Source organism: Anabrus simplex, chromosome 1 (genome assembly GCF_040414725.1).
Source record: "Anabrus simplex isolate iqAnaSimp1 chromosome 1, ASM4041472v1, whole genome shotgun sequence".
Classification (NCBI taxonomy): Eukaryota; Metazoa; Arthropoda; class Insecta; order Orthoptera; family Tettigoniidae; genus Anabrus; species Anabrus simplex.
Genome location: NC_090265.1, coordinates 517580547 through 517607986, shown reverse-complemented (window position 1 = coordinate 517607986; position 27440 = coordinate 517580547). Strand labels below are relative to the sequence as shown.

The 27440-nt window shown below is 38.1% G+C and overlaps 1 protein-coding gene across 1 annotated transcript in view; it reads left to right on the top strand.

The window, feature by feature from the left end:
• Positions 1–27440, top strand: part of LOC136875747 (tubulin polymerization-promoting protein homolog) — a 54348-nt gene that overhangs the window by 18868 nt on the left and 8040 nt on the right. Inside the window, exons 2-3 of the mRNA XM_067149364.1 lie at positions 11391–11587; positions 16832–16961. Of these exons, the coding sequence (XP_067005465.1) occupies positions 11391–11587; positions 16832–16961 (327 nt within the window). The remainder of the gene's footprint in view (positions 1–11390; positions 11588–16831; positions 16962–27440) is intronic.

The following is a 27440-nucleotide window of genomic DNA, read 5'->3' as shown; positions in this document are numbered from 1 at the left end:
AGAAGACTGTGAGTACTAAGAAGAAAATATCTACATTATGTACATGTCGACGAGTGTCGATCAACCGTTTTACTCTCCTATTAACAAATTTATGGAGTTACAGCAAGATTGGGTTCTCACATGAGAGTAAAAATTACATCAACGAATGAGCTGGTATAATCACGAATCGGACATTATTTAGATATTTCGTCGAAGACTTGTTCTTTAGACCTAGGGCCTTCTCGAACATTCATCTGTACCTTGAGATTGGAATTACTGGATTACTTGAGAAAATTTAGGATATTCCCACGAATGAAAAGTACATCGAAAAACATGGACTTTCATTTTCTTCATCTGAAGACACTAATATTGGGCTACACTGCATTTATCGCGAATAATCCATAAACACGTGAAAAGCTCAGTATCGCGAAGATTCATGCCACTTATTCCATATACTCTATACGTACAATATACCACAATGACGACTTTAATTTGTCGCATCTTAATCTCAAATATATAGCCGTGAAATATCAGGACCTACCATCGTCCTACAAATACATAATATCCACTTAAAAGTGTCTCGATGATTAATTACATCCAATTAATTATCACATGCTTCCAATGCACATGTCCACATTAAATTCTCACATAGAATTCGGACTCAATATCCCGATGACACGTTGTCTCAGACACGAGGTACAAGTAGAAGTTCAAAATACAAGGAAAATATAGAAAATACGGACGAAATATCCTACCATTAAATCCATCAAACATAAACTAATTCATATTCGTGACGAAATTTACTCAATAAGCAAAGATGGTGTCGATAACACATGGATAACTCTGTCAGAACCCTCACTGTCAAATTCATGGCCACATGGTCATTAAATAAACACATGTGTCAGTTTTATGACGTATTCGAGCAAATAAACTGCCATAAAAAGTGTCAAAATAGCTTACTAAGAAAAAGAAAAGGATAGAACAAAACTACATAGAACAGATATAAATGAGACGTAATCGACTTAACTTATAGATGAATCTTCATGTCTGGAAGTCTGGGTTCTCAATCAGCCATGCCAGGAAGAAAGAATCTGCATCCCGACGTCGCCGACGATGGTCAAAGGTTTAGAACCTCATGGTGAAGCACTGGTAATCCATGATGTGAGATTTCGTCCTCTTCTGGAATTTATTCACGTCCACGTCTTCCGCGTCCACTCGTAAGAAAGCTGAAACTCACACAAAATGTTTTAGAGTAGGCTCCAAGCACACACGTAACAGTATTTTAGAAATGACACGTACTAAGGGATTATTGTCTGCACATTCGACGTCTGATCGCAGCACTGTTCTAAATTATATCCAATTTTCAGACGTGTAGAGCACAGGAGTGAAGCGACGTTCTACGCTGAGCGACTGAAGGTGATAATCCAAGACACGCCAGAGGGTGTGTGAGAACGAGTATTCGTATCACATGACTTAAATGTCATGCCAGGTGCACATACACGGAAGTAAAGTCAATTGAGGGGCTAAATTCTTCTACTGTACGAATCTACAACTTCATCACCATCTTAGCCACAAGGTCGTGCAAATTATTCCAAAATTTCAGTTTTTAATTTATATCCTCCAAATGTGCTATTCTTTTATCCAGTTTATTTTACTTTATTCCTTGAGCCTTCCGTAATTACACACGTCGCCACCAAAGATATTACAAGTATTTCATTCATGTCATTCCTCGCAATTATAGGTGACACGCGCTGGCCTCCTTCTTCCAGTCACCAACCTTCATTTTTTTATTTTTTATTTTTTTATTTTTATTCCGTTAGCCAGTCGGCCGCTCTCTGCACAAAAAAACTCGTTCTCGCCCCTGCCAAGGTCGCGCGCACCCCATCTCGCCGACAAGCAGACACAAGCCGCACCAACACCTGTTCACTCATTTGTGGCCTGACGGTCACAATACAAACTCATATATTTGATATTTAAACTCTAATACATCACAAAGTGAATTTTTATATACAAACTTAAGAGTCTAATTCAAAAAATAAGTTTCCTATTTGTTTATCGTAGAATGATTAAAGGCACTGTTTTATTCCACACTAGTCCTTTATTTTTAGAAAAACAAAAGTTAATCCATCGTTAATTAATTAAATTAATTAATTTATTAGTAAAGTAAACTCGTGTCCTCATCCCGAGGTGGAGCAGCTCTTTTCAGGTACACCCCCATTGGAGGTGAGCTGCATGTGCCATTTCAACTACATACCAGCCCTCCTGCCATTCTTAAATTTCTGGCAGTACCGGGATCGAACCCGGGCCCCCAAGGACGGCAGCTAATAACACTAACCGTTACGCTACGGAGGCGGACATTAATTTATTTATTTCTGGTAGTCTAACGTCACGCTAACATAGTTTTCGGAGAAAATGCCGGACTCAGTGGCTCAAACGGATGAGGTGCTGGCCTTCTGGCCCCAACTTGGCAGGTTCGATCCTGCCAACCCGCGCTCTCAAGTTGTGAGCCCGGGGGCCCCATTTAGTCGCAGGGGATACCGTGGATGTATTCTTCGTTTGAGTCCCCCACACACAAGGGGTCACAACCTTCAAGCTCGAGTACATACAAGAATTTGGTCGACAGTAAATTATATGTTTTAAAATGCTGATTCCTATCACACTTTATCCACGCTTTGGACTGGCATAATGATTGTATTAACATCATTTTGGCGTGTTTAAAATCAGCTATAACTAAGCTTCGTCAATTACTTTTGTTAGCTTCAAGTACGCGTCGTTATAATGTTGTTCCTTTGTACATAGGCCTACCTATTTACATTAGGAATACCTGAAGCAGGAACATTACGCTAATTTTTCTATGTAAGAAATTGCCTTTAAACAGGACTTGATGTCGCTGGTTCCTTCATATTTCTTAAGGGTTGTTTCAATCCTGTCATCTTTCTTCACATATTTCGTCTTCTTCCTCTTACTTTCAAGACTGAGCTCCAGTTTCAGATACATGCAGTTGGTCGCTTCTGCTTTCTTCTTTAAACAAACCACCAAATCGTTGAATCCAGGATGTGGATTTCCAACTAAAGAGTTGATCTCGTAGTGCCATCCCTCTACAGCATTTGTTGTTCGATATCGCTTTTTGTAACAGCTGAACAGCTCCGTATAGTGATTGGTATCTCACTGTTTTCAAGCCATACGTCTACAAAATAGTCGAAGAAGCCAGTAAGCTTTTCTGTAGAAGGAGCCTTGGAATGTATAACAAGTCATCCCTAACTGAATTTCATCTGGCTTCAAAAATGCCAGAGCAGCGCACATTCGGATGTGGAGACGTATATCTTCGTTCTCCTTGTAGTCGCTCGTCAGGCCAAGTTCCTGTACTTTTCTCCACAGACGTTGCTTCATGTGGAGGCATAAAAAAAAAAATAAAAAAAATCACTTAACTCTGCTGACGGAAATACTTCTCGTATGGCTGATATCGTAGCTGCTTCGAAGTCCATAGTGATTTTCTTAGGATTCCATTGGGGAATCGCTTCCAAGATACGGTGAAAGAAAGGAATGCACGTTTCTTTCTTTTTGTTAGGCAGGAACGCAAAGACGACTGGATAAACGTTGCTTTCATCACTCCACCCTCCAAGGTCTGCGTGAATGGTGTATATCTGGGCGAACTGTTTGCTGCAACTCTTGAACATGCCATCCATAAAAAATATTGCGCACAATGCCTAAGACTTTCTCTACCTTTTTCGGCACTAAACATTATAATTCTTTCTCCCATGCCGTCGTCATCTAAAAGAAACGGTCTGCCATTATTCATCCTTAACGTCTCTTCATTAAGAATTACCTGAGCACTTGTTTTTGGCTCTACTTGAAGTCCGCGTGCATAGTGACTGTCAACTCCGTAACACTCTGGGCGTGGTACACCTAATAATATTAAGGATATAATGAAAATAGTTATCTATGGAATTAAAATTAACACCATTATTCGAGATGCCAAAACTTTAACTTACGGGTCTATCAAACGACAACTACGGAAGGACTTGGAAGGTGGAAGGAACCGTACCAGGCCATGGGATCATGCCTCGTTGTGGGGAAAGAAAGGGTCTCGACAAACACCCTCGACTACTATATTAATTATTAACATCATGAAAAAGATACAAATCAAATAAATCAAACAATGACATAGCAGATGACAATTAAAACCACTTATATCAAAGGTTACTTTAAAACCTATAAAACAAGAACCATAAACTGATCAAGTTCTTCGGACCATAGGAAATTAAACTTTAACATAGAAGTTGACACAGATTGAAGAGAGGCAACCTCAGAGGAAATAAACATTTTCATGTGACGTACAATATCGTAATTCAAGAAAGAAAGTTACATTTACATTTAATTACAAAATACTGAATTTGAAAAGAGAATTGCCTCCGAAGAAAAATACGTTGCGGGCTAGCCTGAACAGCTAAGTCATACTGATGCTCAAATTTGGTGAATGCAGATGTCTAGAGCAGGGCCGCTCAGGGTGCACGCGCCTGGTGCATGCACTGTGCACGGTGCAAAAGACGACTTCGCTTGGTCACCCAGAGTGCAGACCCTCACTCCTCGATTTGGAGCAATAGCGCGCTCTCTCTCTTTCCCCACGTCTGTCTCGCTCGCTCCCCCTGACTTCTTCCTCCACACTTGCTCCGTAGCGCTCCAAATCCGAGCCGAGTAGCCCAGAGACGAAGCGTTGGTCCGAGCCGAGTGGAACCGATGCACAGTGCACGGAGCTCTTGCGCCTCGATTTGCACGCGTGAGATTTTGGGCGTTTGAGAGGCCCTGGTCTAGAGTAAACTCCCACATTTGAAACAAAAATGTGCATTACCATGGAAAGTTACATTAAATAAGTGAAGGCCAAAACACTAGAATAAACTTAAATTAAATCAAACACAAGAATATAGCACTTACCGTGAGGTCGGTGTCCACATGGCAAAACAGACCCGAAGTGCGTCCGCTCCTTAAGTAGTTCAAAAGCAAAAGACGACAAGCAAGGTACAATACCAATATAAATGGTCCGTTATTTGGACATTATACATTTTCCAGCTAACTCATTCCTGGTTGCCAGCGTGATACCTAGCACACCTACCAAAGACGCTGGCTAGTGTATACCGTGGAGGCCACTGCGTAGGCTACTTGGAGCCACCGACAGTGCCAATGCACTATGAGAGACTTTGTCTCTTTTATCAAAAAATGATGCCTGCCTGGCTATCAGATATAGCCTATGCAGTGGCCTCCATGGTATGCACTAGCCAGCGTCTTTGGTAGGTGTGCTAGGTACCAACTGATGAGTCCAACCTAGCACACGAGAGCAAAATGCTCCAACCAAAATAATTCGCCCTAGGATTCATGAGGTAGTCAACTCCATTGGTCACCAGGATTGAGTTAGCTGAAAAATTTATAATGTCCAATAACGGACCATTTATATTGGTATTATAAATTATACTCATTCGGGACAAATATTTCAGATTCCCTATGGGAATCAACATTTATATCAAGCAAGGTACACTCTCACAGATGAGCCCAGAAACCGGAAATGGGGCAATCAGAAGGTAACCAATTAGGGCACGGGAAATTTCACGTCTGACATCCACATTCACCAATAAGAAACGCACTTATTCCTACCAATTATAATTGTTCTTATTTCCTCCAATAAGGAAGCACTTGAAGTTTAGTCCAGTAAGTTCTGGAAGGTTGCTGACGCAAAAGCAATTTCATCATTAACTACACGTGGCAGTACACCCTGCCTCACAAGTTACCTACCTCATTAAAACATCCTGTTACACAATACACAATACAGAATTTCTTCACAATTTCAGCAATCAAAATATTATACAGTTACCGGTAATAGATTTCTTAAAATAAAATTAGAAATTAGAAATGATAATTTTACATAACACAATAATAAGAATAATTTCCAGCTTAATAACAATATAAGAGAATTTATTGGACTCCAACCTATTCAATACATTACAGGATGTTAACATTTTTAGTTAAACATCGTTAAAATGGAGACATGTTTCGCCCCCCCCCATGTGAGGCATCATCAGTCATATCAAAGCACCTCAAAATTAAACCAGACGTCTGGTTGGAAATTATGAACATAATATGTAAGAAAGAATACATTAAAAAACACGTACAAGGTCCTATCCTAAACGAAATAATAATAGACTAGTTACACATAGTAAAATACGCTAGTGGTTTCTTAATATTAAAATGAGGCCATCATATATACAGTATAACAATGAAAGTAATCAAAGTCTATATGATATTGAGTTCGATGGTAGTTCTACGTAGTATATACAAATGTTGGCAAAATAAAATACAATTTATAATTACTGTACACTTATTTATCATTGTTAAAATTGATGAGGTAAAACATTCCAATTTGTCTATTTGTAATTTGGCTCCAACCAAAATAATTCTCCCTAGGATTCATGAGGTAGTCAACTCCATTGGTCACTCTCTATGTGAATGGAGTGCACAGTGCAAGTGAACAGCTTTTGTTGATTATAAAATGAGGGCGTGCTAAGACAGAGTTAAAACAACACCGGCTTCAAATGAAGATAGTTAAAAACATCATTAGATTCTTCCTAGTTGACTAGAGGTTTGCGTATATTTTGTTGTTAAAGTGTGAGAAAGTCAGTTGTTGGTTGAATGGGCAACGGTCGAAAATGTTGTGCAGTGCACTCCACTCGTAGGACCTAACTTAACTCCCCTTTAATATTGTCCATCGATTCAACTACTGCAAAAGCCCTCACTTATTCAGTGAAAACATTTGGCTATATATTATCACTCCTTCACATATAATACTACAGCAGATCCACTAACCGACACGATTCAATATGACAGCACACAAGGAACTGTAAACATTATCACGTGCTAACCATGCATTCAAAGCTGAAGTGCCCACAACATGGCAATGTATGAATGTGTTCAATATTCCTCATAGCATCAGCGCACTCTGTGAGTCTAGATAAGTAATATTAAAGTCTTTGCTCCCTTTAATACAGCTATGCCACTGCATAGTAATCTATATATATATATATATATATATATATAAAATAACTTGTCCTGACTGACTGACTGACTGACTGACTGACTGATTCATCATCGCTGAGCCAAAACTATTGGACATAAAGAAATGAAATTTTGGGGATATGTTCATATTAAGATGTAGGAGCTCGCTAAGAGAGGATTTTTGGATATTCCGTCGCTAAGGGGGGAAAAAGTTTACAGATGTAAAAATTGGTATTTAGAATCTTCTTTAAAAATAAGGAAACACGTATTTTTTTGTTTTCAGAAAATACCAATAGCTGGTGTGAAAAAGGGTGAAAAAAGGGTTGAATGCCTTTAATCAGGATACCGGTACTTATATCTCAGAAACTGAAGATATTACAGACCTGAAAATTGGTACTTTTGATCTCTTTTAAAAATAAAGAAACACATATTTTTTGTTTTTGGAAAATCCAATTAATGGGAGGGTGAAAAGGGGGGTGAATTTTTAAAATGAGTGCATCTATATCTCAAAACTTTTAAAGTTTACAGATGTAAAAATTGGTATTCAGAATCTTCATTAAAAATAAAGAAACATGTATTTCTTTTTGGAAAATCCCATTAGGAGGGGTGAAAAAGGGTGAAAAAATGGTTGAATGCCTTTAATGAGGATACTTATATCTCAGAAACTGAAGATATTACAGACCTGAAAATTGGTGTTTGGGATCTCCTTTACAAATAAGAAACAGGAATTTTTTGTTTTTGGAAAATCCAATTAATGGGGGGTGAAGAGGGGGTGAATTTTTAAAATGAGTGTATCTCTATCTAAAATCTTTTAAAGTTTATAGGTGTAGAAATTGGTATTTAGAATCTCCTTTAAAAATAAAGAAACACATATTTTTTTGTTTTCGAAAAATCCCAATAGGAAGGGTGGAAAAGGGTAAAAAAGGGTTTGAATGCCTCTAATGATGCTACTTATATTTCAGAACCTGAAGATATTACAGACCTGAAAATTGGTATTTGGGATCTACTTTAAAAATAAAGGAACACATATTTTTTTTGTTTTTGGAAGATCCAATTAAATGGGAGGGGGGTGAAAAGGGGGAGAATTTTTAAAATGAGTGTATCTATATCTCAAAACTTTAAGAGTTTATAGATGTAAAAATTGGTATTTAGAATCTCCGTTAAAAATAAAGAAACATGTATTTTTTGTTTTTTGAAAAATTCCAATAGGAAGGGTGGAAAAGGGTGAAAAAGGGGTTGAATGCCTTTAATGAGGCTACTTATATTTCAGAACCTGATGATATTACAGACCTGAGAATTGGTATTTGGGATCTACTTTAAAAATAAAGAAATAGGTATTTTTTCATTTTTGGAAAATCCAAATATGGGGCATAAAAAGGGGGGTGTTTTAAAATGAGTGTGCCTACATCTTAAAACTTTAAAAGTTTACAGATCTAAAAATTGGTATTTAGAATCTCCTTTAAGAATAAAGGAACACGTATTTTTTGTTTTCTGTAAATGCCAATAGGAGGGGGGTAAAAGGGTGAATAATGGGTTGAATGCCTTTAATGAGGATACATATATTTCAGAAACTGAAGATATTACAGAACTGAAAATTTGTACATGGGATCTCCTTTAAAAATAAAGAAGCACGTATTTTTTGTTTTTGGAAAATCCAATTAATGGCGGTCAAACAGGAGTGACAAAGTGGGGTGAATTTTTTGAAAGACTATATCTACAGAATATCTGAGAAACGTAAAACATTACAGACATAAAAAGTGGGTGTTTGGAATCTCCTGTAAATGTAAAGGAACATTGGTGATTTGTTTTTGGAAACTCCACTTAAGGGGAACTAAAAAGGGGTGAAATTTCAAAATGAGAATTTCTACAGTATATCTCAAAAAACTTAACAAGTTACAGAAGTGAAAAATGGTATTTTTTATCTCTATTAAAAATAAAGAAACGTGTATTTTTGGTTTTCGGAAATACCACTTGGGTGGAAGGGGGGGGGGCGGTAAAAGTGACTGAAAATGGTGTTGAATTCTTTTAATTAGGCTACTGATATCTCAAAAATGAAGATGTTACAGACGTGAAATTTGATATTTGGAATCTGCTTTAAAAGTAAAGAAAGACGTATTCTCGGAAAATCCAGTGAAGGGAGGGGGGTGAAAGAATTGAAAAATTAATTGACTTAATTGCATGAGAATACATACATCTAATAAAAACTAAAGTTGTTACAGACGTGAAAATTGGTGGATCTCCTTTAAAAACAAAGAAAACGCGTTTTGGGGGGGAAACTATCTTGGGGGGCGGGAGTGAAAAGGAGTTGAATTCCTTTCATGAGGACACATAAATCAAAAACCGAAGAAGTTAGAGTCGTGATAATTGGTATTTAGAAGATCCTTTACTATTAAAGAAACACGTATTTTTTGCCGGTAAATTCACGTAGGGGGAAGGAGTGTGAAAAGAAGTGAAAAAAGTGAATTTTTTTAATGGGGATACTTATATCTCAAAACTGAAGGTAATAGACGTGAACATTGGTGTTTGGAATCTCCTTTAAACATAAGGAAACACACCTTCTTTTAATTTTTTTTTTGGGGGGGGGGGTGAAAATAAACTTAACGGCGGTGGGGTATAAAAGGAGGTGAGACTGATTGATTTTACTGTTTATAATGTACTTATAAGGAGCCTCCGTTGCCCAGGCGGCAGCGCGCCGGCCTCTCACAGCTGGGTTGCGTGGTTCAAATCCCGGTCACTCCATGTGACATTCGTGCTGGACAAAATGGAGGCGGGACAGGGTTTTCTCCAGATACTCCAGTTTTCCCTGTCATCATTCATTCCAGCAAGACTGTCCAATATTTCATTTCATTTGTCATTCATCGTTCATTGCCCCAGAGGAGTACTTCGGCAGCTGGCATAATTCCTATTGTCGCCGCTAGATGGGGCTTTATTCATTCCATTCCTGACCCGGTCGAATGTACTTATTCTGATCATAAACCAATCATTTTTAATCTTTCCTGGGGTTCATTTTCAACAGCCATATTTTCCTTCGGAGAACGTTCTTAGATTACAGTAGATTCTCCTGGCATATAAATAAAAATTTAAACACATTTGAAATAAACGATAGGAATGAGATTGACAGTCAAATTGTTCACCTCTATAATAAGGTCAATAATGTACGGAAGTATGTCATTCGTATCGCCAGAAATACCGCACACTTGCCTACGCGCGACAATGATGCTGGTCACATTGTCAACAATGACAATGACAGCAGATGTAATTTACCACCAAGTAGCGGTCTTGCATCTTGCTGTGGAGTCCAGAACATCAATAATAATAATAATAATAATAATAATAATAATAATAATAATAATAATAATAATAATAATAATAATAATAATAATAATAATAATAATAATAATAATAATAATAATAATAATGTTCTGGACCATCGTAAAATGTGCAGACTGCGCTGGAAACGGGTCCTGGACGGGTAATGACTGAGAATGCAGTCCGGCCGCGGGTTCAATACCGCCAAGGCACCCAAGAGAAAAAACGCCGGATCTCCTGAAGGATTTGAACCATATTAAAAATGCTTATAGGAAAAGATGGTACAGATTTAGGGGCCCAAGTGACCGGGTGGAACACCTGGAAGTACGAAATCGATTGCTGGAAAGAAAGATTGAAAAATGGGAGGAAACTGGCTGTAATCTATTAGAAACCGAGTCAGATCACGAAATTTGGCAGATTCTCTCAGGAAAAGATTCAGATCGCGAATTTCGGCGGATTATATTTAAAACAATAAGCATTCAATTATAAATTTCAGTATAATACTGTAGCGAAGCATGGGTATCTTGCTAGTAAAATAATATATAAGCTAGCATACAAATTGAAATGCTGACAGGAACAGTGCTAATTTCTCCCTGTTCATTCCATGTAAAGATTTTGTCTATTGTTATTCCTAATAATTGTACACCACTATTTTGATTTACACCTCTTTAATGCAGATTGCAGTTCAAAGACAGTACCTTTAAAACCAGATGTGATGACAAATTTTGTGGGATTCACAAGTCAATGCTGCCAACTGAAATACTGAACAACAGTGTTTGCTACTTCATGGGCTTACCAATATTTTATGGTTGGTCAGTATTAGTAAGTGTTAAAGCCATATTATTTGCATATAGGACTATGACTAAACATGTTAATTTAATGAGTTTCATTAATAAAGGTAATCACTCAAGTCATTTTTATCAGAAGTGTATAATGTTTTACTTTCCCCTTTTTTCTATACATAAATGTTTACCCAAGCTTCATATTACAAATTTTCAGTTCATTGATAGAACACCTCGAACATGTGAATTCTGAAACAAAATTTTCACCTTCATTTGCAGATGGCAACAGCGTCAGGTTCAGTGAACATGAAGGAGTTTGAGGAGGTGTTTGCTGCTTTCTCCAAGTTTGGAGACACCAAGTCAGATGGTACAACTATCACCCTCTCCCAATCTGACAAGTGGATGAAACAGGCCAAGGTGATAGATGGCAAGAAGATCACCACTACGGATACAGGCATTTGTTTTAACAAGTTCAAGTAAGAAGTGGAGTGGCAGGCTTTACATGTACTTAATTTTTGATATGGTAGTGGTGATTATTGTTCTAAGAGGAGTACTGTACAACTGGGCAGACATCCTCTCTTAACACTAATCACAAAAGGAAAGGAAAGAGATCCAGTCCTTTGAAGAGTGAAGGTATTGGTACAAGAAAGGGAAGGTCCACATACATACATACATACATACATACATACATACATACATACATACATACATACATACATACATACATACATACATACATACATACATACATACATACATACATACATACATACATACATACATAATACATACATAATACATACATACATACATACATACATACATACATACATACATACATACATACATACATACATACATACATACATACATACATACATACATACATACATACATACATACATACATACATACATACATACATACATACATACATACATACATACATACATACATACATACATACATACATACATACATACATACATACATACATACATACATACATACATACATACATACATACATACATACATACATACATACATACATACATACATACATACATACATACATACATACATACATACATACATACATACATACATACATACATACATACATACATACATACATACATACATACATACATACATACATACATACATACATACATACATACATACATACATACATACATACATACATACATACATACATACATACATACATACATACATACATACATACATACATACATACATACATACATACATACATACATACATACATACATACATACATACATACATATCCCACGTCGTTCCATCTTAAGCGATGGGTTGGCAAACGAGGCTTCTCCACCAGTTGCGGTCCCTGAACTACTCTCCTTCTTCAATGCTTTCCAAAGTATGTCCTCTCTGTTGAATCTTCACCATGTCCTTGTACCTGAGTCTTGGTCGCCCTCTTGGTCTTTTGTCTTCAAGTTTTAGATCGTACATTTTTTTTGGTAATCTGTTATCACCCATGCGTCGCATATGTCCATACCATCTCAGTCGTTGCACTGTTATTTTGTCCTGCAGTCTTACAACTTGAGCCTGCTTGCAGATTTCCTCATTACGGACTCTGTCCCTCTGTGTTTTGCCGATCATGCTATGGACAAATTTCATTTCTGCTGCCTGGATTCTACTAACATCTTTGTTTCTCATGGTCCATGTTTCGCAACCATAGGTCAGGATTGGTACGTAATAAGTTTCATATATGACTCTCTTACATTTTGTTGGTATTTTCTTGTTCCATATTATGTCTTTATTTTGCAAAAGTTGCTACCTGCCAATGGTCCACATTGGGCTTGAAAATTAAAGACTCCCTAGGCATCGCGAACCTAATGTCACTGTGATAAGAAAAGAACAAAAGTAGACTGAGGGAGGTCAGATAGGAAAGGTGAAAGTGAGGAGCCTGATACACAGAAACAATGTCAGGTTCAGCTAGTTGCCCTGTGGTTGCCAACCCATACTCCCAAGTTGAGAGTTCCAAGGGTGCCCTAACCTTTTCCCTACTGACAGTACTTAAAAGTACCAAGGTCTAATATAACATCAGGACTGTAACTCAGGCATTGAAGGTTGATGGCACTTATCAGTACCACTCCTCTGTAGTTTGCTCAGTAGCCAGAAGATAGCGAGTGTGCTGTGCAAGTCTAGTTTGTTATTCTATGCAGGTTTGAACACTGCTGTGTATCTTGATTACAGCACCATTAAATCCTAAAATAACAGATTCACAGTTTGTGTGTAAATTATTGTACATATCACCTGGTAAGTGTTCAGTACATTTTTCTCCTCGGCAGTCAAGCATCCAGAAATTAGTTCTGTACAGCATTATTGGATCTATAGCCGACAATTACAATCTCAGGATACAAAACGAAGACTGGTACTTAGAAATACTGACAGGTTGTTAGTGATACATTCTAAAAATGTTATTTGTTTTATGTTCCTCTAACTACTTTTTATGGTTTTCAGAGACACTGAGGTGCTGGAATTTAGTCCCACAGGAGTTCTTTTACATGTCAATACATCTACCGACACAAGGCTGATGTATTTGAGCACCTTCAAATACCACCGGACTGAGCCAGGATCAAACCTGTCAAGTTGGGGTCAGAAGACCAGCGCCTCAACCATCTGAACCACTCAGCCCGGCAATACATTCTAGAATAGGCAATTCAAATTGAAATCCACCCACTCGTGCTTTGCATTTATACATTCAGTTTAAATTTTGTTTACTTTAATTAATAATTTGAACTGTACCTTCTTTCATGAGAAACATTTTAGACAGAAATGAACCTAGTTAATTTCAGAAAACTGCAACTGTAGAAAGAGTAGCTCAGGCAGTTGGCCCTCTGAGCCCAATTTGGCAGGTTTGATCCTGGCTCAGTCTGGTGATATTTGAAGGTGCTCAAATGTGTCAGCCTCGTTTTGGTAGATTTACTGGCACTTAAAGGAACTCGGGGTGGGACAAAATTCTGGCACGTTGGCAACTCTGAAATCTATGAAAGGGGTCAGTGGAATATAAAATTAGCAACAGTAGAATCCCATTTAAGGACAAGATTACTAATAGTGGAAGTCTTATTTTTTCACTTCCCTAGGGACCTTCAGAGCCAGTTCATAGATGGTTTCTTTTTCAAGGATTTGAACAATCCAATGAACAGGAAACAAAATTGTGTTGTTAGACATTTACACACAGGCCTGATGGTACCTTTAAGTACCAATATTATTTTGCCCAATAAAGTCCATTATGTTCAACTTTCGGAGTTTAAAAACTGTTGTCATATATTCATGATACCTAAGGCAACCTACCAAAAATATTTGTAAATATTAGGATTGTAAATGATAATTTAGTGCCAAAAAGGTTGTCACCTCTTATGACGATTAATTTTATATGGTCAGCCCTGTGGTGTAGGGGTAGCATGCCTGCCTCTTACCAGATGCCCTAGGTTCAATTTTTGGTCTGTTGAGGGATTTTAGTTCTAGACTGAGGCTGGAACAGGGTTCATTCCCTGTGAGCCCAACTGAGGAGTTGTCTGATATAAGAAGAAGCGAATCCATTCATAAAAGCTGTGTAATATGGCTGAGGATGTTGTTGTGCTGACCATGTGACACTCCAGTATCTACAGACCATCTGTCTGGGCAAGCCCGAAATGGGCTGCATGTGCTATGGAAGTTTCTGTATTGAGAAAAGTTGTCCACATCAAAGATTTCAAATCAAGCCATGTATAGAAAGATAAGAATATGAATTCTTCCTAATCTTTTTCCAACTTCCTAGGGTCAGTATTTTATAAGGATTTTGTCCTTATGGCTGAATACCTTTCCTGACACCAGCCATATGTGGAAGGAAGCATTTTATATTGCATGTTTTGGTGGTGGTTTGCAAAGTGATGAGTTGTATGCAAATGAAGATGTGTATTAAGATGAACACAAACACCCAGCCAGGAATCAAATCCAGGGCCCTCTGAACCAAAGGCTGGTACTCTTGAGTGTTCAGCTAAGGAGCTAGACATAAATGAATATGAACAGGAATACACAATAGGATGAATACAAAGACAGATCAGTGGGAAGAGACATCGACAGACTGTAATAGGTAAAAAGCAAAGAAAAGTAATCTCCGCACTGGCTATGAAGGCCCTTGGAGGGGTGGAAGATAAAGCCTTCCACTATATGTAACCTCGGCACTTGGTGAGATAGAGTTATTAGCTCTATGCCCAGCTGTCTTTGCCACAAGGAACCTGATACTCAGTTTCGGTGTAGGCTGAGTGAACCTCAGGGCCACGTGCACCGTCAGAAATCTTGTTTCTTAAATTTTTAAATTCCTGTTGTGGGACTGTAATAGTTACACAAAAGAAACAGAAGCAGCAGTAGCAGCAATAGCAGTTGTGTACCATTTTGAAATGTCAGTAGTAGAATTTCTTGCCTATCATGGCGTTATATGCCCTCTTGTAGCGGTTTTCTGTGTTGATGGTTCTCTGCATCCCAATAGCGTTCTTTCTGAAACTATTCTACCTTTATCAACAAATTAACTGAAGCTGACATTCTCCGACATGACTGAACACATTTTGATACAGTTTCCAGTGCTAGAAATGATCACAAAATTAATTTCCACGTGTGCTAAGCTACAGACAAAAGCTGCTGCACAGTGTGGTAAAGGAATGAATGAAATATAAAGATTAAGGAAGTAGGTACGGGTGTATTAAATTCAAGAATATCACTGAAACAACAATCAGAAAAGACTAAATTTTGCATTGAAGGACATTAAAAGAGTTTAGTTCAAATTGCTTTGCATTTTACACAGTGAGCAGAAGGCAGGAATACCAAACACAATGAAAGCAAGAAACCAGCAGTGGAGAAGGGTGTGAAAAGTGAAAAATAACATTGTGCATACATCGGTTGTTGGATATGTATATCAGGAAGAAATCTGGTATCATTGTGGCTTTTACATGTGGAGCAAGGTGACTAGGTACAATTTTGCCACAATTCGTCCAGAATTGCCCAGCATCAATTATTCAGTTAATGGTGGCAGATGGTGTTGGTAGAGCTGACATTGACTGTCAATTAAAGGATGTGTATAGGGATGGGTGTATCATGTTGTACAGTATTTAGATGGTAGCCTATTGGAAATTCCATCATGGACAAGTAAGGACGTGCCACAACCAAGTCAGGCACAGTGGGCAGCCTGGTGAGAAAATCAAAATAAATAACAATAATAATCAAAGGATGCCAGTTTGCAAGCAATGGCGAGCCTGAGGCACTATTGAAGAATGGTTCTGCCACCAACCATAGATGTTGTTTGCTTGGGGTATCTGTGATCAAGTAGACTGCTAGGACACTTGCTCAAAGCAACAAGGTGAGTATATTTAGGCAGATATATCACCCAAACTTCACTCTTTACTTCCTGTAGGCCCACGTACTGCAAACTATTACAGAAACCAATAAAAGTCTTGGTTTCACGTGGGCAACCCTTATATTAGTAAGCTTACTAAGGCCAATAAGATGGCATTTCTTCACTTTTTGTGAACAGTTGGCATTATAGTAATAGGCTAGTATAATCAATTTATTTATATACACATTAGGGTACCATTTGACTTGGGAAAGTTCTCTTCTCTTCCATATTTCTTTCTAGGAGTGTAACTTTTTTTGCTTGTTTGTGTGGTTGTCAAATTAGCCATTTTACAGAACCAAGAAGATGACTCTGAAAGAGTTCGTCAAATACATAGAAAGTCTCTCTGCTGAGAAAGGAATGGAGGCCAACGCAATGATGGCCGCGTTGATGAGCTGTGGCTTACCAGGAACTGGAGCAGCAACAGTGAGTATGGTTCAACTTCAGTATAAGACTAAGAGTTGTATTAGGTGGCACACAACTAGAGTACATACTGGAGATTAAACAAAGTGTTCAAACAATCTGAACACAAAAAATCTGTCAGCCATGTAACAACATTTAACTTGAAGATATTTAATTCTTCTTCTGATGCCATCTCCTCACAGAAGGTTGGTGACCATCATAGAATAACTGTTTCTCATTTCACTGTTGTACATAACACTATCCTCCACCACAATAACACACAGTTACCTACACGTGGCAGATGCTGCCCACCCTCATCGGAGGGTCTGCCTTACAAGGGCTGCACTCGGCTAGTAATAGCCACACGAAATTAAATTTCACTGTTGTCATATCATGGATGTTGAACCACTGTGGAAGATTCCATACTCAGGATAATCTAATCTTCCCTCATCCACATTTCCCTTCTATCTTGACTTTTGTGATCTTTTGTATCAGGCAGTATTTTTCATTTTGGAAGATGTGACCAAAAAAGCTTCTTTCCTGAGTTTTATGAAATTTAAAAGATTTCCCCACATAAAGTAGTACCTCCTAGTTGGTGATGTGATCCATCCATGCGATCTTGAACATTCATTATGGTATTTAATTAGCTTTTAACTTCTGACACTGTGAGAAGTTTACTGTTTGTAAAAACCTCTAAAGACAATTTGAAGAGGTCACCTTGACTGGACAAAACAAATTGTCAATCACCATTTGCATAGCATGAAGAAATAATAATAATAATAATAATAATAATAATAATAATAATAATAATAATAATAATAATAATAATAATAATAATAATAATAATAATAATAATAATAATAATAATAATAATAATAATAATAATAATAATAATAATAATAATAATAATAATAATAATAATAATAATAATAATAATAATAATAATAATAATAATAATAATAATAATAATAATAATAATAATAATAATAATAATAATAATAATAATAATAATAATAATAATAATAATAATAATAATAATAATAATAATAATAATAATAATAATAATAATAATAATAATAATAATAATAATAATAATAATAATAATAATAATAATAATAATAATAATAATAATAATAATAATAATAATAATAATAATAATAATAATAATAATAATAATAATAATAATAATAATAATAATAATAATAATAATAATAATAATAATAATAATAATAATAATAATAATAATATCCAGAAATTTCATCAAAATGGATCTCTCAAAGTTTAATAAAGCATGATAATTCTCTCTTGCTCCTCTATGAAACATGTGACCTTGTCGCGGTGGGAAGGCTTGCGTGTCCCAATGAAGCAGATAGCTGAGCTGCAGGTGGAGCCATATCAGATGGGTATCTGTTGAGAGACCAGGCTAACGAATGGTTCATTGAAAGAGGGGTAGCAGCCTTTCGGAAGTTGCAAGGGCGGCAGTTAAGATGATTGACTGATATGGCTTTGTAATAATACTCAACATGGCTTAGCGGTGTTGATACTGCTGCACGGCTGAAAGCAATGGGAAACTACAGCCATAACTAACTCCCGAGGACATGCAGCTCTCTCTGTATGAATGATGTACTGATGATGGCATCCTCCCGGGTAAAATATTCCGGAAGTAAACTAGTCCCTCATTCGGATCTCTGGGTGGGGACTACACGAGAGGGGGCGAACATCAGGAAGATGGATACTGACATTCTGGAAGTCGGAGTGTGAAATGTTAGAAATTTGAATCATTGTGGTAGGTTAGAGAATCTGAAAAGGGAGATGAATAGACTAAAGTTAGATGTAGTTGGTATAAGTGAAGTACGTTGGCAGGAAGAACAGGATTTTTGGTCAGGCAACTACTGAATTACAAACACAAAATCAAAGCGGGGAAATACAGGAGTTGGTTTAATAATGAATAAGAAAATAGGGCAGCAGGTAAGCTAGTATGACCAGCATAGTGAAAGAATTATTGTCGTCAAGATAGACACCAAACCAATGCCCACCACAGTAGTGCAGGCCTACATGTCTACTAGTTCAGCGGATGATGAGGAAATCAAAAAAATATATGAAGAGATAGAAGATTTAATACAATATGTAAAAGGTGACATGAACCTAATTGTGGTGGGAGACTGGAATGCAGTGGTAGGCCAAGGAAGAGAAGGTAATACAGTAGGAGAATTTGGATTGGGACAAAGGAAAAAAAGAAGAAGTCGGCTGGTTGAATTCTGCACTGATCATAATTTAGTCCTCTCCAATACTTGGTTCAAACACCACAAACAATGGCTGTATACGTGGACGAGACCTGGAGACACTGGAAGGTATCAAATAGACTTCATTATGATTAGGCAGAGATTCAGAAACCAGGTGTTGGATTGCAAAATTTTTCCAGGGGCAGACGTGGACTCTGACCACAACTTGTTGGTCATGAAATGCCATCCGAAGTTGAAAAAATTAAAGAAAGGAAGGAATGCAAGTAGATGGGATCTAGACAATTTGAAAGAAAAGAGTGTGATGGATTGTTTCAAGGAACATGTTGCACATGGACTAAATAAAAGGCTGAAGGAAACACTATAGAGGAAGAGTGGATAGTAATGAAAAATGAAGTCAGTAGGGCTGCTGAAAAAAATGTTAGGAAGGAAGAAAAGATCAACTAAGAATCAGTGGATAACTCGGGAGATACTAGACCTGATTGATGAAGGACGAAAATATAAGAATGCTAGAAATGCAGAGGGCAGAAAAGTATACAGGTGATTAAGGAATGAAGTGGATAGAAAGTGCACGGCAACTAAGGAAGAATGGCTGAAGGAGAAGTGCAAGGAAGTAAAAAGTTGTATGGTCCTAGGAAAGATAGATGCTGTATACAGGGAAATCAAGGAAACCTTTGGAGAAAGGAAATCTAGGTGTATGAATATTAAGAGCTCAGATGGAAAGAAGACAAAGCAGAAAGATGGCAGGAACATATCCATCAGTTGTATCAAGGTAAAGATGTAGATGATTTGGTTCTGGAACAAGAAGAGGCTGTTGATGCTGATGAAATGGGAGACCCAATTTTGAGGTCATAGTTCGACAGAGCTGTGAGAGACCTAAAGAGGGACAAAGCACCTGGAATTGATGACATTCCCTCTGAAGTATTGACTGCCTTAGGAGAAACCAGCATGTCAAGGTTATTCCATTTAGTGTGTAAGATGTATGAGACAGGAGAAGTGCCATCCGATTTTTGCCAGAATGTTGTTATATCTATTCCCAAGAGAGCCGGGCTGACAAGTGTGAAAACTACCGCACCATTAGTTTAGTATCTCATGCCTGCAAAATTTTAACACGTGTTATTTACAGAAGAATGGAAAGACAAGTTGAAGCTGAGTTGGGAGAAGATCAATTTGGCTTCAGAAGAAGTGTAGGAACATGTGAAGCAATCCTGACTTTACGTCTGATCTTAGAGGTTCGAATTAAGAAGGACAAGCCCACGTACATGGCGTTCGTAGATCTAGAAAAGGAATTCAATAATGTTGATTGGACCAAGCTATTTAAGATTTTGAAGGTGATTGAGATCAGATATCAAGAACAAAGAATTATCTACAATCTGTATAAAAATCGGTCTACAGTGATAAGAATCGAGGGCTTTGAAAAAGGAGCAGCAATCCAGAAAGGAGTACGGCCAGACTGCAGTTTGTCCCCTCTCCTTTTCAATGTTTACATAGAACAGGCAGTAAAGGAAACCAAAGAGGAATTTGGAAAGGGGATCACAATCCAAGGAGAGGAAATCAAGACCTTGAGATTTGCTGATGATATTGTTATTTTATCTGAGACAGCAGAAGACCTTGAGAAGCTGCTGAATGGTATGGACAAAGTTTTTGGTAAGGAATACAAGATGAAAGTAAATAAGTTCAAAACAAAGGTAATGGTGTGCAGTCGAACGAAGGCAGGTGATGCAGGAAATACTAGATTAGGAAATGAAGTCTTAAAGGAAGTAGATGAATATTGTTACTTGGGTAGTAAAATAACTAACAATGGCAGAAGTAAGGAGGACATAAAATGCAGACTAGCACAAGCAAGGAAGAGCTTTCTTAAGGAAAGAAATTTGCTCACTTCAAACATTGATATAGGAATTATATGTTCCTGAAGACTTTCATCTGGAACGTGGCAATGTATGGAAGTGAAACATGGATGATAACAGCTCAGAAAGAAAGAGAATAGAAGCTTTTGAACTGTAGTGTTACAGAATGCTGAAGGTGAGATGGATAGATCGAACCACGAAAGAAGAAATACTGAATCGAATTGGTGAGAGGAGATCAATTTTGCTAAATTTGGTAAATAACACACCCACCAAGGCGCATGGCTAGTGCATACTGTGGAGGCCACTGTGTAGGCTACTTGAATCCACCGGCAGTGCCAATGCACTATGAGAGACTTTGTCTCATTACCAAAAATTTTGCCTGCCTGGCCATTAGATGATATATTATGACTATATATCATTGGCTAAATTTGATGAGAAGAAGAGATAGAATGATAATACATACATAGGTCGAGTCATAAGTCATGGCAACTGTGTTTTTTTCTCACGAACAGGAGACAACACGGAAAATCTAAGATATGCATTTGGAAACGTACGGTAGGTACTTACATATGATGCCACTAGATGGGGTATGTAAACAACAGTGTGGGTCTAACATGCCCCCAAGTCCAGTGTGTGAATGAGAGCATCACAAAATGGAAGTCAACAAGCAGGAGCAACGATCGTACACTGACTGACAGAGCAAATGCAACACCAAGAAGGAGTGGTCAGAACTTTATGCCAATTGTAGGGTAGACTGACGTCACTGAGGTATGCTCATGATGTGAAATGTGCCGCTGTGCTGCGCACGTAGCGAACGATAAATGGGACACGGCGTTGGCGAATGGCCCACTTCGTACCGTGATTTCTCAGCCGACAGTCATTGTAGAACGTGTTGTCGTGTGCCACAGGACACGTGTATAGCTAAGAATGCCAGGCCGCCGTCAACGGAGGCATTTCCAGCAGACAGACGACTTTACGAGGGGTATGGTGATCGGGCTGAGAAGGGCAGGTTGGTCGCTTCGTCAAATCGCAGCCGATATCCATAGGGATGTGTCCACGGTGCAGCGCCTGTGGCGAAGATGGTTGGCGCAGGGACATGTGGCACGTGCGAGGGGTCCAGGCGCAGCCCGAGTGACGTCAGGACGCGAGGATCGGTGCATCCGCCGCCAAGCGGTGGCAGCCCCGCACGCCACGTCAACCGCCATTCTTCAGCATGTGCAAGACACCCTGGCTGTTCCAATATTGACCAGAAAAATTTCCCGTCGATTGGTTGAAGGAGGCCTGCACTCCCGGCGTCCGCTCAGAAGACTACCATTGACTCCACAGCATAGACGTGCACGCCTGGCATGGTGCCGGGCTAGAGCGACTTGGATGAGGGAATGGTGGAACGTCGTGTTCTCCGATGAGTCACGCTTCTGTTCTGTCAGTGATAGTCACCGCAGACGAGTGTGGCGTCGGCGTGGAGAAAGGTCAAATCCGGCAGTAACTGTGGAGCGCCCTACCGCTAGACAACGCGGCATCATGGTTTGGGGCGCTATTGCGTATGATTCCACGTCACCTGTAGTGCGTATTCAAGGCACGTTAAATGCCCACCGCTACGTACAGCATGTGCTGCGGCCGGTGGCACTCCCGTACCTTCAGGCGCTGCCCAATGCTCTGTTTCAGCAGGATAATGCCCACCCACACACTGCTCGCATCTGCCAACTGGCTCTACGAGGTGTACAGATGCTTCCATGGCCAGCGTACTCTCCGGATCTCTCACCAATCGAACACGTGTGGGATCTCATTGGACGCCTTTTGCAAACTCTGCCCCAGCCTCGTACGGACGACCAACTGTGGCAAATGGTTGACAGAGAATGGAGAACCATCCCTCAGGACACCATCCGCACTCTTATTGACTCTGTACCTCGACGTGTTTCTGCGTGCATCGCCGCTCGCGGTGGTCCTACATCCTACTGAGTCGATGCCGTGCGCATTGTGTAACCTGCATATCGGTTTGAAATAAACATCAATTATTTGTCCGTGCCATCTCTGTTTTTTCCCCAACTTTCATCCCTTTCGAACCACTCCTTCTTGGTGTTGCATTTGCTCTGTCAGTCAGTGTATATTAAAATAGCAGTTCTCCACGGCAGGAATGCACGCCAATGCCATGCAGAGCTGCAGGAAGCATTAGGTGTGCATGCCATGCCCTATAAAACAGTGGCGAGGTGGGTGGAGATGTTCAAGCGGTGTAGAATATCAACTGCCGATTTGCCTCGCCCAGGCCGTCCAGTGTCCATGGACAAAGATGTACGGATAATGGTGATCAATCAGTGTTTACATGAGGACAGGCACTGGACTCTAGCGGAATTGCAAGAACATACAGCAATACCAGCGGCAACAATACGGCGCATTTTACACAAGTACCTACAGATGCGTAAACTTTGTGCAAGGTGGGTGCCACATCACTTAACTGACGTACAGAAGTGGACTTGTTACGAAACATGTCGCATCAATCTGGAGAGATTTCAGCAAGAAGGACAAGCCATGTTGAATCACATTATTGCAGTCGATGAAGCATGGGCACGTGCTTATGAACCTGAACTGAAGAGACAGTCAAGTGAATGGTGTCATCAGAGGTCACCACGGAGACACAAGGTTCGACAAAATCAGTCACCCAATAAGGTTATGGTAATCCTGGCATACGATGTTCAAGGTGTCCTTGTGTGTCATCCAGTGCATGAGGGGCACACTGTCAATGCAGTTTATTACAATTACTTTTTCATTGTACCAATTGTGCCGTGCAGTGCAAACCAAACGTCCAGATCTTTTGGACAATGCCATAATCCTACACAATAACACGACAGCTTACACAGCAGCCATCGTTCAGTGTTGCTTAGAATGGTGGGGATGGGAGATTCTTCCACACCTGCCCTATTCGCCTGATCTGAGCCCATGTGACTATGATCTGTTCCCCAAAGTCAGGAAGCTATTACGTGGACAATGGTTTGCTAACAAAGAGGACATCGTAACAGCATTTCAGAGAGGGGTATGACACGTTAGCGATACACATGCAGCGAATGATATTCAGCATGTTGAGGTAAAAAGCGCTCGGTCGAAACCTTGGGTGATTATTTCAAAGGTCTGTAACCAGTGGAGACCTGTCCTTTGTACATAGTCTTCTGTATTTGCTGTCTATACCATAATAAAACAATGTTTCCCAATGGCCTGTGTTCTGTCACTTTCCTACGAGAATCTCCTGAAATCAGAATTTGTCTTCAGGCACTATCCATAAGTACATGTCCTATATTTTGAAATGCATATCTTAGATTTTCTGTGTTGTCTCCTGTTCGCGAGAAAAAAAATAGTTGCCATGACTTATGTCTCCACCCTCGTATCTTAAGACACCCAGGACTTGTTCAGTTGGTTTTTGAAGGAAGTGTAGGTAGTAAGAACAGTAGGGGTAGACCAAGGTATGAATATGACAAGCAGATTAGAGCAGATGTAGGATGCAATAGTTACGTCAAAATGGAAAGGTTGGCACAAGATAGTGTGGCATGGAGAGCTGCATCAAACCAGTCTATGAACTGATGACTCAAGCAACAGCAACAACAATTCTCTCTTTTCTCTCAGGACGTGTACATCAGGCCGTGTTGTTGACACCTTAATCGGGCTTATCTAACCGTCTGAAAACGGCTAAAAGGTTAGGGAACTGCACCTGAGTTGTATACATTCCAACTGAATTAAAATCAACCCGCTGTTTTCTATTATAATATAAGCATATGTAAGCGTTTCATCAGTACATACCAGTATCTTATAAACAAGCATACAGTAATAATAAACCTTACACAAATAAACCAAAGTCTAGAAGGTTTCCCACTAACAATTGAACATACTGTATATAATAAAGATAAAAGTACATGGAAACACATGGTTCCTCCTCTTAATACATTTTTCTAGTCCATAATTATATCATAATTTCCAAATGCTGCACATTTATATGCAAAAAATATCCACTACGGAAAACCTCCCAGCTTCTACATCTAACATATCAAAACAATTAATTCCGAATTACACATAATGATATGTCTCAGTGTTGTGATATCTGTCTCAGTACAATTACATAGTTCGTAAGTATCACTTTAAAAAGCATACAAACTGAGAATAATAAAGCTTGTACTTTCTATCAAAAATCTTCAAATAAATAAGTGCAAATTATTAGAGTAGGGTAGTATGAAGGTCATCAATATGGTGTTCATAAAAATGCTACATAGACTATACAAACATATGAATGATGAAGTTAATTGATTGAACAGTTTGAGACTGAATAAATGGCATAAAATACCATACTGAGGAAGAAATGAAAATGAGATATATAGCTGTAATTAGCAGCTTACATGTTACTCTCTGTTACTGAGTGTGTAGCTTCCTCATCACATTGGTTTATAATATTCCTGATCACTTCTCTAGCTTCACTGTGAATTGTCTTTCCCTTCTTGCATTTCTTGCATACAACAGACATTTCGCAGTCTTCACAAAACAGTTACACAGAAACAACAAGAGAAATGAAGAGCAAGAACAATAACAACAGATAAATGGCAACAACTGAGAAAGGAATATGAACGAACGCAGAACAACGCAATAGCAATAGCTGGATTACAACTTACAAGAGTGAAGAGCTGCCATTAAAGGTGCGTTTTCCTAGAATCGACTCCAGTGATAATCACTCTGCGATAGTCACTGAGCGATCATCGTGGAGGACTCCTCTTCTGAGTTTGCGTGTTATCATTTTCCTACACACGATGATTGCTGAACGATGATCTCTGAGCGACTATTGTGGAGCAATTATTGCTGGAGTCGCTTCTAGGAAAATGTATCTTAATGGTAGATATAAAGTCACCTGGGTAGTAGCGGGGTTGGTATGGTGACGATCACATCCTTGGCTCTGCTGTTGATAAACTTAACCATAAAAGGTATTTATTTCATTCTGTATTGACTTGTCCGAATCTATTAAATAAATTATTTAAATAGTTTATGTTGGGTCCACCTTGTCAATACACTTTTAATGATTGAAAATTATTTATCATACATGTTTCAGGAAAAATATCAATCCCTTCATCAGTGATGTCAATTCAAGGAATAAAACAATATAACACTATCTTCAGTTTTTCTAACAATTTAAAGGAGTATTGTATCCTAAAACACCATGTCAATGAATAAAGAAACTAATGAAATATTATGAAAACGATCATAAAATGTAATTTTTTGATAAATGGAAATGAGAATACCTAAATAAATTTAAGATCTTCAAGAGAAAAAAATGTTCTTCTTTTTCTTCCTTAAATTATAAAATGCTAGTCTATAAAATGGGTTTCCTTCTGTACTTCTTTCATTAAACTTGATTCAAAATCATTTCTTTGTGCAAGATAAATTTCTAAACTTTCCAAACCATTAATGAATTTTCTCTTTTTGGCCGAATGTATTAACTCCATGTCATTAGAAATGTCTGTAAATATATGATTCTTTTCAACCATATGCTCTCCCATTACGTTTGACTGCATTAACATATTCTTTGTAGCTTATAGCCAAACTTCTTCCAGACTGTCCTATGTATTATTATCTACATGTTTGGCATGTCAGTTTGTAAATTCCTGATATATTAAATATACATTTATTCTCTTTTTTATCTGAATGAAAAATTATCTTATTAGTATTATTATCACTTTTGTACGTGACATTATGTTCCTTTTTCTGAAAATTATAGCTTGTTGTTAGGAGTGCTTATTTTGAAAAGTTAGGACTGCAAATTTCTTTTTCTCCTTTTGCTCTGTAATTAAAATGAAAAATGAAGCAAAAACAACTTTAATTAAAGAGTGAAAGGAGAAAAAGAAATTTGCAGTTCTAACTTTTTGAAATAAGCACTCTTATCAACTGGCTAAAATGTTCAGAAAAACGAACATCAATGTCGCATACAAAACTGATAATAATACTAATAAGATAATTTTCAATTTAGATAAAATAGAGAATAAATGTACATTTAATATATCAGGAATTTACAAGTTGACATGCCAAACATGTAGACAACGATACATAGAAAGTCTGGAAGAAGTTTGGCTATAAGGTACAAAGAATATGTTAATCCAATCAAACGTAATGGGAGAGGATATGGTTGAAAATCATACATTTACAGACATTTCTAATGACATGGAGTTAATACATTTGGCCAAAAATGGAAAATTCATTAATGTTTTGGAAAGTTTAGAAATTTATCTTGCACAAAGAAATGATTTTGAATCAAGTTTAAATGAAAGAAGTACAGAAGAGAACCCATTTTATAGACTAGCATTTGATCATCTAAGGAAGAAAAAGAAGAAAACTTGAAGATCTTAAATTTATTTAGGTATTCTCATTTTCCATTCATTGAAATATTAACTTTT